This window comes from Rhineura floridana, chromosome 3, assembly GCF_030035675.1.
Source record: "Rhineura floridana isolate rRhiFlo1 chromosome 3, rRhiFlo1.hap2, whole genome shotgun sequence".
NCBI classification, from domain to species: domain Eukaryota; kingdom Metazoa; phylum Chordata; class Lepidosauria; order Squamata; family Rhineuridae; genus Rhineura; species Rhineura floridana.
Genome location: NC_084482.1, coordinates 174,390,707 through 174,408,172, shown reverse-complemented (window position 1 = coordinate 174,408,172; position 17,466 = coordinate 174,390,707). Strand labels below are relative to the sequence as shown.

The following is a 17,466-nucleotide window of genomic DNA, read 5'->3' as shown; positions in this document are numbered from 1 at the left end:
GGTTTTTTTAGGATGGATCTAGAGAGGCTTTGGACTCATTCCCCAAGGGGAGGAACCTACATCAGCCCCAGATCTCCTGTACTTTCTCCCCAGACACCTCCTCCCCTCCCCTCCCACTTTCTGCCCTTGGCAGTACAAGGCCAGTAGGTCTTTGGATCTAGCAGTTTTCCTGCTCTCATAGGATTACTCTACCCCAACGTTAAAAATTTAACTGATAAATAAACAGATAACAATAAAACATACAGATAGTTAAAATACAAAGGCTGCTTTTGATTGTTTTTAGCAGTTAGTGGTATATTTTGTTAGTTAAAGACTTTGATTTTAATGGAAGACATTTCAACATGTGATGAACTCTAACATCTGGGATTTAAAAGTGCTTAGTTTTGGCTGCATCATGCCTCTATTTAAATATCAGCACTTTATTATTTGGTTAAAGAGGTCGAAGAAAAGGTCCTCAAATGCAAAGATGTATCACTGAACACTAAAGTCAGGATCATTCAGACCATGGTATTCCTGATCTCTATGTATGGATGTGAAAGCTGGACAGAGAAAAAAGCGGATAAGAAAAAAATCAACTCATTTGAAATGTGGTGTTGGAGGAGAGCTTTGTGCATACCATGGACTGCGAAAAAGACAAATAATTGGGTGTTAGAACAAATTAAACCAGAACTCTCACTAGAAGCTAAAATGATGACACTGAGGTTATCATACTTTGGACACATAATGAGAAGACCTGATTCATTTGAAAAGATAATACTGCTGGGAAAAACAGAAGGGAGTAGAAAAAGAGGAAGGCCAAACAAGAGATGGATTGATTCCATAAAGGAAGCCACAGACCTGAACTTACAAGATCTGAACAGGGTGGTTCATGACAGATACTATTGCAGGTCACTGATTCATAGGGTTGCCACTACTGAGGGGATTTCTAAAAAAACTTTGTGAGAAGCTTCAAGATAATTCTTTGCATTTATTTTTGGATTATGATGTGCATGGGGAGAGGTTTATTGTGTGATCTGGGTGTTTAAAGCCTTGAATATTTTGTTGTTGCTGCTGCTAATTCTGAAATCTAAAATGTTTTGAGGTTTTGTTTTTAACAATTTTGAGAGGTAAGCTCAAGCTTGGTGCTTTATACAGAGGGCCAGATGAGAAATTATTTCATTTTTTTACTTTCCATACTAATACAGTTCATATTCTGGCAGAAATCTATAGTATATGGTGGAACTGTTTTTAAAGAACAGAAAGCAGTTAATGCTTTAGAGAAAAATGATATGGATATTTCACAAATATGTAGATAATTGAGATTGTAAAATAGTTTGTGGCCCAGGTTTGTATCTGCTTTGGATGAGTAGCTTTAGTATAATCAGTTAATTTGATTGTGTGTAAGACCCAGAAACTGCATTATTTAAGTTTGTGTTGGTCCTATTGGCCCTGATCCAGAGCTGTGTATGTGCAACAAGAGATTGTTCTACTACAACTATGTATTTGCATGCTCCTATACTTTTCCAGCTGGTTATCTTTAGTGTTAGCTTTGACATTGCTGTTCAAAGTAGAGAGCTATGCTTCCTGTCATGGGAAGAAGGGCCTGGAGTCGTCATGTTGATTATTATGCTGATGACATGTGCAGAAGTTTTGGGGGAGCTAAACCATGAGCCTGGGTTCACACATAACACTAAACCAAACCATGGTTTCTCTCCTGATAATGCAGTAGCAGCGGGAGTGGAAAAGGGGCAAAGCAACTGCAGTATTCTAACAGTGCGCCAGCCTGTTTGCTCATTCACTCTTAATCATGGTTTGGCTTAGTGTTACATGTAAAAAAGGTCATTGTGCTGTTAATGCTTTAAATCACACTCAGTAATTTCCACATCTGCCAATAATATTTTGTCTTTGTTCAGGATCATCTCTCAATTCTGTATTTCTGAGTCTTAAGCACTTCCATCTTTCTGTTTGCTGCAATGTTGCTTCACACTACTCATAGCACATTGTTATCAATTATTTACTAGGGGTGTGTGCACTGGAAGAAAATGCATTGGAATATGCTTCAGTCCCGAAGCAGAGCCTCACTTCAGTTTTCCGAAACTTCAGATGCCTTCCTATGGAATATATGACACGGTCAGATGCAGCATGTTTCTGAAGACCAGTCGCTGGAAACCGCAGGAGGGGAGAGTGCTCTTGTGCTCAGATCCTGTTTGTGGGTTCCACAGGCATGTGGTTGGCCACTGTGAAAACAAGACAAATGCTGGATTAGATGCACCATGGACCTGATCCACCAAACCCTTCTATGTTCTTAGGCTGCCCTGTGCACCATGGCACTGTCAAAGGAGGAAAATAAAGGCTGTAGCCTTGAAAATATTTTGTGTGTGGAAGGGGGAATCCCACCCCCAGCAAAGACCCTGTTCCGAAGAGTCCTTGGTGGGGTACAAAATACCCTCACCAGCTGTTTCTCAGGGCACAACTTTTATTTCCCCCCACATAAGTCAATGAAGGCAACACTGAGGGATGGCCTTTTGGAATTGCTATAAAATCCAGAGTCTGCCCTATGTTGCCTTATTTATTATTAGCTTTGCTGTTGGAAGTGTATGAGGTCATAGTTAAGTTGCACTTATGCTATACCAGTATAAGAGGCCATCACCATAGCTGTGACAACAGGATTGTTCTTCCCAGTTTCAGCCATTGAAGGGTGAAGGAAGCTAAATAAATAAATGAATAAGAGTAATGCAAACTTATATTTCTACTGTTCAAGGCAGTATTGAAGTCAGTGAAAACAACATGATATTCTACAATACAGTACCATAATCTGGATATGTTAATTTAGTGCTTCATTAGTTCAAAATTGTGTGTTGAGTCTTCTGGAGCAATCATTTATGATTTCATATAGCTCATTCCACATCATTTCAATTATGAAAAGGATCAACAAGCTGGTTATACATCCATTTCAGTCAATGAAAAACAAAGTTTTATTCCCAAGGACATGACTGAAATCTCTACTGGAATTCAGTTACTCCTTGTTCGTGATCCGATACTTTCAGTGTCCTCAGGTTCAACAGAAGTTCAGTGTATGTTATTCAAGCTATTGTGGGCTTGAGCTGGGAAAGGGAGAATATTGTTTTTTCTGTTATTTCCAAATCTTCCACCAGTGCTATTAAGCACAGAGTATGGGTCAAAGAGATTTTTCAACAATCTCCATGCACCCAAAGAAGGCAGCTCTGAATATGTAAGAGAAGCCCCTCATGTCATATGTGGAGATGGAGTTTGAAAGAAGCAAAAACAGCTTCTCAGAAGGCCAAAAAAAAAGGAGAGTTTGGCACTGGCCATGTGCCAGCTCTTGAGGAAGCCCTAGCACAACTTGGGGCCAGGGTACCTGATGGGGGTCAGCACTGGTGGACATTTTCTAATCGCCTGAACTCTCTCGAGGGCCCACCATGCTGTCTTCCCTTCCCTTGAGGTAGGTGTGCAGCAGCAGCAACAAAAAAAGAAAGGGGGGGCAATCTAGCCAGCAAGTGCTGCTTTTGCCATCCATCATTTTAATTCTCTCACAACATGTTTTGTAAGGCCTTGATGGAACATTGCTCCAGAACATCACTCTGGCAGGGTCCAAGAGGCAATGTGGGGGGATGAAAATGGCGGGCACTAGCAGCAGTGTTTGCTGGCTAGCCCAGCTTTCTTTTTTTTCCCCTGCTGGCACATGCCTGCCTCTAATAAAAAAAGGGGAGACAGGGCAGTAGGCCCTTCAGAGGGCTCAGACCATTGGCAAATGTCTAACTGTGGTGAGTCCCAAGGCCATACTTGCAAGCAGAGCCACTGCTGTCAGCAAAGCAAGCTTTACTGAACCTGAAATGGGAAGGGGACTTTGTCCCAGGCAAGGGCCCCACCAAATCTGGTCCTGACAGAGATTGCCATTGGAGGCCTTCCTATAAGTGCCCCCTGCCCTTGAGAAGTGAGGGCTGGCAAATGGAGAGGAGCATTCTCCTTTGTGGTGGCCCAAGTATAGAATTCTCCATGTGTGATTTCTGGGGAAAGGCCTCACACATACACCCCCTCAAGCTTTTGACTATTCATTTGTGATGACATTTTATTGCTTCAATTTTTATCTTCTGTTTTAATTTTGTATTGTTTTATTGTTGACATATTATTGTTTTATCTTTATTGAAGTGAGCTGCCCTGAGAACCTTTTTCCCCCAGTGATTTCAAAAAAGATTTATTATATGAAGATCCTGCTGTCACAGAGATCCAGTGGGTTCCCATCCAGACTGCTGTTCAGGTCCATGCCTGCACAGCTTCCCTACTGCTACAGGATCTGTGATTCCCAAAGTCTTAACGCACCCCTGCCCTGATAATATTAGTATTGAACAGTGACATATAAATCTATAGCATAAATAGGTAAAGGAACTCTTTGGACTCCTGACCCATATTTAGAGCGCTGATTAGGATGCTAACACAAGGCCAAGTAGAAATGTCTCCCCTGCCTCCATTTTGCAGCACTATTCACATATGGAAAAATAGGAGGCCATTTTCACAAGTTTTAAGGGAGGGAATTCATACCTCACACTGGAACTCTTGTCAGCAGCCGCCATTTCCCCCTGCTGACCTCTCTCCATGAAGCGATATCATGACGTAACATTTTACCAAGTTGACTTGGGGAGAAAGGGAATGGCCATCACCAGTGAGGGCCAATATCTCCTGCCCCTACCCCACCGCCAGTTGCACACAACATTTTGTCACCATGTAGTTGGCACAGATGAGGCTATGAAGGAGACAATAGTTGCTGGGAGGCACATGGCTGCTTCTGCTACCGCTGCTGTGAAAGTGGAACTGGTGATGGCAAAATACCCCATGTTTGCCCCACCCATTTCACACCTTCCCTGAGAACTTCCAGCTCACCTATTCATCTTTTCAGTTCACCTATTGACACAGAAGTAAGGGACATTCAGTCTACTGAGGAATATAGGCAGCTGCCTTATACAGGTCAAATTATTTGCTCCTCTAGCCAGTATTCTTTGCTCCAGCTTTTCCCAACCTTGGGTCCCCAGATGTTGCTGGACTTCAGTTCCCATGATTCCTGACCATTGGCCGTGCTAGTTGGGGCTGATGGGAGTTGTAGTCCAGCAACATCTGGGGACCCAAAGGTTGGGAAAGGCTGCTCTACTCTTACTGGCAGCAGTTTTCTATAGTCTCAGGTAGAATCTTCCACCTCACCTGCTTCTTGCTCTGGAGGTGCCAGAGATGGAACCATGGTAAGGATGTGCTCTGCCAATGAGCTGCTTCAGCTCCTTGAAGTTGTAGCAAAACCCAGGACTGGGGAGGGTTGCTAATATAGCATTATAAACATTGCAGCTTTGTATCCTTCTGTAGACAAGTCTACTTTACTGACTATACTGTAATTGGCAGGTGAAAGAAATTCAGTATTTTCTCCCTAGAAATACATCAAAACAATGAAAAAAAGTTAAAATCTTCTATTTAACACTCAGGTTTTTTTAAACAAAAAAAAACCCAGGAGGACATTCCAATATTATTTTAAAGGTGCATTACCTACTAATTTCTAAAAACACTGCTGTTGCATGAACTGTTAAAAAATCAATAACAGTTCAATATGCTGTTGACATTAATTAACATACTTTCCCCATCCATTTAGTGTTATGATAGAATATTTTTATAAAATCATTTCTACTAATTCAAGCATTTATCATTATATGCAAAAAGATTGCTTGATGAGAATATTATAGACGGTGCATGTTTTTGACATTAGCATTTTATTTGGATGACTAATCTTGCAGATGTGAAATTTTAATGAATTATTCATGAAAACGCTTTTCTCTGAAATTTTAGTTCCTGCTATTGCTAGTTATGAAACATTTTTATTTATTTTTTTATGTAGAAAATAAACGTATGCTTACTCAAAGAGAGGAGGTGAGAGGATTGTACTCGCTCCTTAAAATTTGTCTAGAGGGGCAATGATGCTCCTTAAGATTGGCTTGATGTGTTGCCCATCAAGTTTTCTAAAGCATCTGTGTTCCCTACATGAAAGACTTATACCCAAACCAATGGAACTGAAATCAGTGGAACTGCTGTGAGCTCACAGCGTGACTTTTCAACTTCATTAATCTGAATGGCCTATGGAAAACAGACACACATAATCAGAAGTTCAGATAAACAGGGGGAGCAGAACTATTTGCATAGGGTTACACTGAGATGGTATATAGATAAGCGCTTGGATCCAAAGATGTCCTTCTGTAAGTAGAAAGCCTCTTCTGCTCATGAAAGGGCTGTTGCTGATGTTAGTCGAGAAGTATTATGTTAGAAAAGTGATCAGAAAGCCAGAAATGTTCTTTTATTAGCACACAAACCCTCACACAACAGGGTCTGTTGCTTTTTTCCCCCTGGACATAATCCATTATCTTTAACTTTTTAATAGTTTAAATATCTTAGGCATTCGTAAAGCAAGCCTAATGGCTGCAGAATTTCAGTCGGGAGCTGCTTGTACTTCAGTCATTAGGGTTCTGTTTGCAAAGAACATATTTAAAACAACTTGTGTCCCCAAAACATAGCACTTGTCCAAATGCACTACACTTACAGACTACAGCCTGAATCACATTTGCATATTGTGAAAGTGATAGGGCTCTAGCTACGAGGACTGCGGAGACCTGGCATCGGGACCCCTCCCAAAATCTTCCTACAAACCAAATGTTACTACTTTCTTTAAACAAGTTTTTAAAGTCACTTAGGTTTAACCTTGGACAAGCAAGTTTGAAAATAAATGAAACAAATGTATCTGAACAGGAGAGTTAATATGTTTATTAGAAATAACACTGTTCACAAACCCAAGTGAAAAGAAACCTAACTTTTTTTAGTGTTACTGCTTTACTGAGCTACTTAGTGGTGTTATTATAGTTCTGTGAACTATTAACTGGGGCCTACTAGTAACAGTTCTGGTCTCAAGGTATAGTTGCACTTTGTAATATCTGAATCATATTCATTAATGTTGGTGCTTGTTTTTTATTTTATTTATCAACTTTTATATATCACTTGATTGTAAAACACCTCTAAGAGGTTTACAAAAAACATTAAACTCAACGAAAGTTAAAAACAAGCAATTAAAACATATTTAAAACAATTAAAATAGCAACAGACGAAAACGATTAAAACACACCACTGTCTATGTGTCTGAATAGGCTTGCCTAAACAAAACATTTTTAAGCAGGTGCGGAAGAGAATACAGAGAAGACACCTGCCTGATGTCAATAGGTGTTGCCACACTAAAAGAATTTCTTACAAGTGCAGAAGAAGCATTACGTGGCACGTACATAACAGTGCCAGTTTCACAGATTGAAGTCCCTGAGTGGGTGCATCTGGGGTAAGGCGGTTCTGTAATAAACTGGTCCCAAGCTGTTAAGGGCTTTATATGCTGATAGTAGCACCTTCATCTGGTAACAAATCAGCAACAAATTCAGATCCCTTAGCAGATGTGTTACAGGCAGACAGGATTTCCTGTCAGCAATCTGGTTGCAGCGTTCTGCAGTAACTGGTTTCTAGGTCAAGTGCAAGAGAAACCCTACATACAGTGCATTGCAGCAATCCAGTCTTGAAGTCACCAATGCTTGATCTCCTGTGGCCAGGCTCTCCTGGTCCAGGAACAGTCAGTTATCTTACCAAACACATCTGGTAAAAGTCAATTCTAGCCACTGAGACTACCTAGGCCTCCAGCGACAGAGCTGGATCCAGAAGCACCCCCAGATTGAAGACCTGCTCCTTTAAGGGGAGTGCAACACCATCCACAACAGGCAATTAACTAATTTCTTAAACACAGGGACCACTCATCCACAGTAACTCTGTCTTGCCAGGATTCGAGCAGAGCTTATTTTCTTTCATCCATCCCAGCCCTGCATGTAGGCACCAGTTCAGGGCCTGCACAGCCTCTTCCGATTCAGATGTTATGGAGAAATAGAGATGTCTCAAACCTCCTCATGATCACTCTCAGTGGCTTCATATAGATATTAAATAGCATTAGGGATAAGACAGTACCTGTGGCCTCCCACAGCACAACTGCCAGGGGCCCGAAAAACAATCACCCAAAGCTACTCTCTTCTCTCTTGTAGATAGGACTGGACCCACCATAACATGGTGTCCCTAATTCTCATGCCATGGAGCCGGTCTAATTATACCAAAAATCCAGAGGGAGCAAGAGTCATACTTCCCCTGTCCCATTCTCTGTAAAGGTTATCCATGAATACTTGGATATGCTGAGATTTAGCAACAGGTATTTATAGCCACTCTCTGGGCTGCTGGGACACCAACATTTATTTTGTAATGTATTGCTTGTTTTTTCAGTCCAGGACCCCAGGGGTCTTGCCCTCCCTCTCTTCAGCCCTGCAAAATACTTCATTGCACAACGTGTTCAGCTACTACAGTAAGTCTGCAGAACAGCGTATGAATGAACTTGTTCAGCTCACACTTCGGATGCACTTCAGTGAATTTAGAATATTTGGGGCTTCAACTATGTTACATTTCACAGAAACAAAGGTCAACACAACACACACGTTTCAGAGGAAGCATACTCAAGTCCCCTAACTTTATTTTTAGCACCTTGGGAATCACTGTCATCCCATATGATCTTAGACTGGCTGAGATGGCTCCGTCTTGCGCTGCTCAGTCTGAGATCATATTGGATAATGGTGATAAAAATGGAAGGGTTCCTTCCAGCATTAGAACTATATCCCATTTTTATTCATAGTCATCTCCCAAGTTCTCTTGCCATCAGTCTGTTCTGGGCTGGAATGAGTAGCAGAGACATTAAGAGTTTAGGGGTAATTCAAGATTTACTGTGTGTGATTGGGTATTTTGACCTGATTAATCCAAACTTTTGAGACCAGACATTGTTTTGCAGTTACAGTGCAGCCTTAAAATGTAGTCGGAAGGCCCACTGAATTCAATTGGACTTACTCCAAGGAAAGCATGTAAAGGATAGCAGTCTAAGTGATGATTTGGATATTTTCTCAGTAGATGAGAATCGAATTTGCATGGTTAATAAGGCCATACATACCTCAATCAAAATTGGCACCTTCACCTGCTGTATTCCTTCTTTACATGCAACAACAAAAATACACCTGTTGACATCAGTTTTGTTTTTTTTACTTCAAGCAAGGCTAGGAGTATCTGGAAGGCTCCTATTGATGAACTTCCATGGGTACAAACGGATGTATGTACGGTAGATCTGAGTGCAGTACCAGCATACAGGAAAAGCAAAAACACTTAGTCGATGGCAACACGTATCACCAGTGTGAACAACCAGCACTTTTATTGCATTAGAGAATGCTATAATGTCAGTAATAAGTACTGACTACACAACATTTTATTGTCTGCATCAACAGACATGGAATGATGGAATTACAGTTGATGTAAGGAATGAGTTCCTGTATGCCTCAAAAAACAAAATGAAATAAAAAGGAGATTCTTGTTACTGGCAGCACATACACATGAAGCACCATGCTAACAGTCTGGACTGTACCATTTTCATCAAGGCTTATGGGAAGGAGATATTCTGTTACCAACTCTGGGCTTGTTAAAAATGTGGAACAGATCTGCAAATGTAACGTTTGAGACTTAGAATGAGAAATTATTTCTGTGACATCTAAAAATTCCGTCCGAGTACATTAAGCAAAAAGATACCAAAACTTTCCAAAAGAGTTTAAAACATTCTCCATGCTATAAGGAATGTAGCTTGTCAATATTCTGAAAACTACAATAGTTCAAAATTATTTTTTTAAAACTTTGATATATTTTTATATATATTTATATATAAAATATTTAATGATCTGTATTATTTGTAGATTCCTACCCCTTCCCCATCACTTAATTCTCCCACCCGTGAATCTGGTCATGGGTGTTATGGTTGGGTTCTCCTAAAGGAGAATTCAACTCTTTGTTTGTTTAACATAAGCCTTGATTCTCTCCCTACCCCTTACTTCTGCTTCTGGTCAAATGTAGAAATCCAGGAGGTTTTAAATATTTCAGCTGTGTTGTTCTGATCCAGAGAAGGGATGATCTTTGCACAAAAACAGGTTTCTGACTATAGATCTCTCTTACTGTAGCTGCAAGAGGTTACATAATGGGATCTGCTGCATCCAGCCCTTGGGGTTGTATGCAGGGTATTCACCTCCCTCTAGAGATCTAGAATGCCACATTTGGTGTCCACCTGGGATGATGACTCTTCCCCCCCCAGCCTGCACTGCAGGGTGATCAGAGCTGATAGCCCCAATCCAATGCTCAGCATGGGAAGGAAAGAGAGCCCAGTTAGTTCCATGGAGAGGTGTGTGTATAAGGTAGGCTTTGACTCTCATTCCTGACAGTGGTTTACCTGATACATGGTACTCCTTTCATAATGTACGCTTTTCTTTGAGAGAAAAGAAAAGAAAAACAAAACATGTAACAAATTGTCTTTACATCTTGGCACCTTGTAAAGTATTTTTTTATACAAAAGTTCAATAATTTTGACACTGTCCATTATTAATCACTACTTCACTGATAAACTTTGAAAGTGTGACCTTGGAATTCATCATGCAAAGTATTTACTGCAGCAGGAGAAAACATTTTTTTCCTTTTTTTCCATAAGACAGCCAGAAATAGGCAGTGATAAGGATAACAGAAGGGGAGGGGAAGTATTTAAAACAAAAACAAAACAGCATAACAGCAACAACAAAAAAACCTGTACAAAAATGATTCGATCCATAACCGGGGGGTGGGGATCATCTGTCAACTATGTTACATTTTAAAATCCAAAAGGAAAAAAAAATCTGCCGAAACCAAAACAAAGAGTTTGGGATTTTCTCCCACATGTCAGCAAGTGTCATCCAATAGTCTTAAAGCAAGGATAACTAAATAAAATATATGTGCAGCATATTCTGCAATTCCATTACATACAGTAGGATTTTTTTCAAAGCATTTTTAAAAGTATAGTTAATATAAAGCAGTTGCACAAAAAGCAAAAGGTGTTTTAACAGGTATGCATTTATTCCTTTTGAGGAATAATATTTTATTTAAAAAAGGGACCTTCTCCCTCCACCCATTTCCTGCCCCTGCCACCCCACCCCCACCCACCAAAAGACAAAGGATCACAGAGACACATTGGGCTATATATGTACAACATAATAAACCCCACCCTATAGGAACAATTGTTATCATAGAAAGGGACACAATCAGAAATGTGTAAAAAATAGTGAAGTTTGCTTGATGTAAAGCGAGATTTTTTTTCTCTTGGTTCTTCTGCAGGGCAGTGATACCTGCAAGATATGGTAATCTAATTTTTAAAAATTTCCTTTTTTATTATTTTGCTACAGTCTTTACACTATGCATGCAAGACATATAACTAAGTGCAACTGAGTGAAATGTAGTTTTTAAAAAATTATTTACTCATTCCCTAACAGTTTGAACTGAGGTATGCGTACTAACAGTTTCTCATGCTGTTATCTTTACTCATCTAGCTACACATGCTGAGAATGAACTAATCTACCAGATTTTTATCCCCTTTCAGAATACCAAGCTAACCAGCAAAACCACTCAGATTTGAAGCACAGGGATCGCTTGTGTGATCCCATCGGGCCATCTTCTGCACACCATGGAGCTGCCTGAATATGGTTTGTTTCAAAATGTTTCAAATGACCACAGATTGCCATCCTTTAAATAAATTTTAAAAAAAATCAGGGAAGGAAAAACAGTTGTGTTTACATATTTCACTGTCAGTAAACAATGCAGTTTGCATCCAGTGGAAGTTAATGGCAAATCTCCCACTGACTTGAATGGTACCAAAGATTAAAAGGTGACAAGGAGTGTTATTCTATATGAAAGATGCTGACCAAATTTCAAAGGTCAAAAACACACACAACAATAATCACAATCATTCTAGAATTCTGTGCACACATAAACTAAATTAAACAGAACTTGCCCTGGCATTTGCTTTTAACAAAAGTGAGTAAGATTTGTAAGGCCAAGACCGAATTCTATTATATGGTTCAGTTTAAGTTGCAAGAGCTCATTCGTATATTATGTGTTTCCTTTTCAGCATACTTTGTTTTGCAGGAAATTTAGACTAGTCTCCTGCTTTCTCAAGATGAAATGTTGTCCTTGCATGCTCCCTCTGCTTAATACTGTTCCATAGCTTTAGCCTAGAAAGCTCTTTCTTTACAGAAATACATTTGGTCCCTGTAAAGAAACACAAATTAAAACAGCAACAACAACTTTGGTTCAGCCATCGACTTGGTCTTCTAAATTAGACTCTAAATAAAGGAGCAGTTATCCTTCTCAGGTTAGCCGTAGCCCATATCTTGACATTTGCTTCTAAATTCTTTCACCTCCTTTGATCAACAATAAGAGGATATTTGGCTTCATAAGATAAAGCATACAACAGAGAACATAATTTACCTTTGTGTAATATCTTTGGTAATTTTAGGGGGAAGGGTACAAAGTAGAATATAAATTAATAACAGAAATGCTTTTGAAATTAAAAAGCTATAGTCCGACATAAATAAGTGTGCTACGGAGAAGAGGTTGGAGAATGAATGTTTAGATGTCCAATGACCAAGGGGTACCGATGTTTTAACATCAGCTGTCTGCCCGCATTTTGCTTTGAAGAACATCGCAACTTGCAACAGTCCTAATTCACCCACAGGTTTCAAATTGTGTTTTTGATACTGGTTGGTATGGCATTGTGTAATGATCTTAACCCTAACACTTTACGACTAGTGGGCTTTATTGACTTGAATCCAAAACCTAACTTATAATCAAACTGATGGATGCCAGCAATCAATTCTAAAACTGTTTAACATGGAAATACCATCACGTACAATGCTCCACAATTGCTGACCTGCAAATGTGAACTAAAAATATGTATAGGCAGATTGGTTTTTTTAGAAGCATTTCATGTCCCAGAAACTCATGTTAAAAAGCTAAGAACCTTACACTGTTATATTCATTTCTGACATAATAATCTCTACATGGTGTTTTTTTTGTGCTGTTAAATTTTGTGTTACTACATATTCACTATTGCAAAAAAAAAAAAAAAAAATCCAAACGATGACGACAATGTACACAGCTCTGTGGATTGAATTTGCACCGCATCCTACACTGTTTTATGCTGGTTTGCCTTTCGTTTTCACTCTTGCAGTATTACCTTTCTTTCTGGTGGAAGATATCTTTGTACACGGTTACAGCAGCTTTTTGAGAACCTTTTTCGGGGGGGGGGGATATAGCCCAAAATGGAATGTTTTCCATAGCTAAAGAAAACATTATGGCATCTGAAGGAAACTGGAATGAATGGCAGAAAAATAACTACAAACAATTCCAAGGACATTCAGCTTTGTATAATAAAAACACCTATTAACATTCATCACAAAAGTACAGAAAACATTTAAGCCTCAAAAGGCCCTGGCCAGTTGAGGCCTGAGGTCAGAACTTAAAATGGTGTAGAAGTGTGTGTGGGGGGGGAGGAATCAAAGTTGTACACTAAAAAATTGGGAAAATGTTCTTTTAACCCCTCTTCAGTACACACAAACACGCACATGTGCACACGCACACAAGTAGATGCACACGTGCACACACACACACACACAACTTCCCCATCCCAAATGGAAGCAAAAAAAGAAAGATAAAAAGAAAAGGCAGTGATAATCAACATGCGATACTGTGCAAATATTGTCCATTGGAATCCTTAAATTGGGCAAAGGCTTGATCTGCAATTATGTGTACATGCTCTGCTTGATGTCTTCAGTGTCCCAAATTGGAAGAATTGCAGTCCAAAGTCTGCTGCCAAATTGTGGATAAATGAATTGGTTGAACAAATTTACAACACTGATGTTGACTGTGAGAGGGAATCCCAAGTACCAAACAAGTCCATCCAATGCACAAAGTACAAATTCCTTTGTTTTGTGGGTTTTTTCAACAAATAGTAGAAAAATCAAAAATACTCCCAAATGGGATACTTGATGGCACTAAGAGTTAACGTACTTTATAGCTGTCAAAATGGACCAAGTGTTTCCAGACTTTACAATAATGGGGAGAGATTTCACAGCTAATTTTGAAAGATATGTTTTTTCCTCCCTCCCAGTGATCTTCATTTGCAGGATCACACCACAGACATATTCATTCAATGTCCTCATTTACATTTTCATCTTCATAATCTCTGTCGTGATCGAACTCTGGGCTGTGATTAGCTGTTGTCACTAAGGATAGTGGGCCTTCATTTTCATCTGGATCTAAGGGTTCTTCTTTGACATGCACCGGGTGCCTGTAAACACACAAAAGGAAAAGGAAGTGCTGGTGAGCAACTAACTCCTTTTTAACTCCCAACCCTGTTTGGGGTAGAAAAAGCTACACACAACTAAAAAGGATATTCAGCTTTTTATAATAAAACACACTTTTTGTATAATAAAAACACCTATTATTTTAGGGAAACTAGAGAGTTCTTTTTTCAAAGGTGTTTGAAAACCTGGAAATACAATCTCTTGAACCAAATGAGGAAGACAATCAAAACAAAAGGGGGAAGCTTCTAAGGTACTTGAAACTCTCCCCCTCTTTTTATGGTTGTTATGTACAGCCCCACTTCTACATTTTTTCCCCATTTTGTCACAAATACAAGTCACTTCCTGGATTTTAGCTTGACTGAAAAAGGAAACGAAAAAAATCCTGAAAACACCAACCTTCAATAGAAACCCTCCCTCCCTCCAAGTAAAAACAAGTCCTTGCTTTTTGATGGTTTCTTTGTGGGATTTAGAGAAAATGCTCTCAAGTGACACATTAGCTTGAGTAATACAATCTTCAGATAAATAACTGAAATAAGCATCTATAAAGCAAAACAGTGGTTTATCAGCCTGCTGAGCTTCTGCAGGCTGCGCAAATCATCGGTTACTATGTGTTCTGCTTTTCTAGTTAACATGCAGAACCTGTGAGGCAACTCTCCAGAGAACGACCCCAAGTGAGGTTCTATCATTAATCAACTTCAAGCAAACACAGCAAAGAGACACCATGATACATGCTTTAAACTCCAAATTAATGCATATTTTTACAAACTGTCAATAAGGGAAGAAAAGCCCTGCCAGGAAACACAAACGGAAAGGAAAAGGCTCGCTCAACACAACAATATGATAAGAAAGCAGAGTCCTAATGAGAATAATAACACTGTCAGCTGTAAACAAGGCAGAACATGATCCTCAGCTCATGGTGGGCACTAAGGATGCACTAAAGAGATGAGATCTGCCAAATTTCTCATTATAGAATAGCATGTGAATAACCCACGGGGGAACAAAGGTTGATTATACAAAATGGGCATGATAACAATTGAAAAAATTGTTGTCCGTAAATCATATTCACAACAAACCCCTTTACAAATACAAATTACCTTCCTCTTTTTTGTTGTTTGGTAGCTTTTGATATGCAAAAATACCTCTGCAAGTAAGTAGTGCCTTGTTAAGAGACTTTATGAAAGGAAATCTGATTTTATTGGCAATATCATGTGAACAGTAATGACACAGCTCTTCAAGGAAACTTCAGCTTCATTCGTAAAATAATTGATGCTTAATACCATTGCTTAATATAAAGTAATAACAAATCAAGTCTCTCTAGATTTATAACCTGCAGCACTGGATGTTGTATCCAACCCTTTCATTTGGCTAGATAAAAGAATAACCATGAACACAAGCATCCAGTATATAAACTTGCACTCTGAACTGGTTTAAAATAGTCAAGACATTCTGAGTGGATAGGAATGACACCTTTCCTTAAGCTGTCTTTACAACATGTAAAAGTCAAGAATCAACTTCTGCCTGTTACATTCATGAGCAGTTGCTTGGTGTATAACCAGGAATCATACCAAGACAGTGTTGGGCTGTGACCCATGGGCATTACTGTCTCTAGTTGTTTTCCATAAAGCCTGCAAGTTTGGAGAAGTAACTGTTATCTCTTGGCCTGAGAGTGAGCAGACATCCAAGGCCAGCGGTTGTCATGGTAACATGAGATAGCAACTGGGAAAGTTCTAACAGAGTCTGTAAGTTGTGTCTTCTGAATATTGCCTCTGAACTGTGAGGCTGGTCTTCTGAATATTGCCTCTGAACGGAGAGGTTCTCTTTTGTGTTTACCTTTGAAGAGAGATGTGTCAGGCTTAGGTGGGCAACACAGCCAGTTCCAGACAAGACTGTTAGGAGTTAAAGACACAGTGAAGCCGGTAATTGACAGCACTTGGCAGAAACGCCCAAGGTCAGGCTGCAGCTGTAACTGATAAGTGAAGCAGCAATAAAAAGGCTTCAATGAGCACACAGAGGTGTGGGGGTAATAGGAAAGCATTATAGAGTTGGTTGGTAAGCAAGAGACGGAGCACGGTGTGAAAACAGTAAAGTTTTGTTTTCTTAAAGACTTGGCTGATGGTCTATTATTTCGGTCGGCGACTGGCACTGATAAGCAAACTAAAACGCTACTGGACTCTACTGGTTATACTGGTAAATTGGTGCTGCACTCTACAAGGGTTATGGGCCCAGTTCCAAACCAGTAACACCCAGTTAAAACCAGTGAGCAAGCTTGTGCTACGCCGGACAACCGAAGGAAGCTGAGCCGGAGAGCTGGTGAGCTGTGGGAGAGCGGCAAAGCAGAGATAGAGAACCGTGTTGCCTGGAAACCAAAGTGATAAGAGGTCTGCAAGAATGACTGGAGTAACTTTGGCTGGCATTCCACTGGAACGTCTCTCTGAACGAAATTACTCATGCTGGCGGCTGCGGATGCAAGCCTATCTAAACAGAGAAGATTTATGGCAGGTAATTGACCAACAACCCCCCTCCGTTCCACCACCTGCTGAATGGCTACGCTTGGATGAAAGAGCGAAGTCATTAATTATCTTGGCTGTTGGAGACTCGCAACTACTGCTTCTAAGAGGTAAAGAGACTGCTAAAGAAATGTGGACTGCTTTAAGAGCATATTATGTTCAAGAAACAGCTAGCAGTAGAATAAGTCTTGCGAGAAAACTATACAGAATGCAGCTAACTGACGAAGTAACTATGTCAGAACACTTAATGAACATTACAAGCCTGTTTGTAGAATTACAAGAAAGGGGAGTGGAACACTCTGAAACGCAGCAGATCTATATCACTCTTTCAACACTTAATGACTCTTGGAATCCTGTTATCAGCGCGCTTGAAGCGATGCCCGATTCTGGACTTTCGTTTCGATATGTTGCAGACAAACTAAAGCAAGAGTGGGAGAGAAGAAAAGAAACAAAACAAAGGCAAGAGGGACGGAACGAAAGGAGTGAAAGAAAAGAAAAGACTGAGATAAAGGCTTTTGGGACTAAAGTTTGTTACAACTGCGGCTCCTTGCATCATTTAAGGCGGGACTGTGACTTACTGAGAAGGAGGAGGGACGGAAGAAAACCCTCACACGTGCAGTTGGTGAGTGCAAAGACAAAGAATGAAAAAGACTTTGTTAACAGAGACAATAGTT

The 17,466-nt window shown here is 39.9% G+C and overlaps 1 protein-coding gene across 20 annotated transcripts in view; it reads right to left on the bottom strand.

Moving 5' to 3' along the window:
* Positions 1-9,272: 9,272 nt before the first annotated feature.
* FOXP1 (forkhead box P1) overlaps positions 9,273-17,466 on the bottom strand; it is an 869,046-nt gene continuing 860,852 nt past the window's right edge. For all 20 annotated transcript variants that reach the window (XM_061618617.1, XM_061618616.1, XM_061618615.1 and 17 more), the window contains one exon: positions 9,273-14,269. In XM_061618617.1, coding sequence (XP_061474601.1) covers positions 14,125-14,269 — 145 coding nt within the window. In that variant the 3' untranslated portion in view covers positions 9,273-14,124. The remainder of the gene's footprint in view (positions 14,270-17,466) is intronic.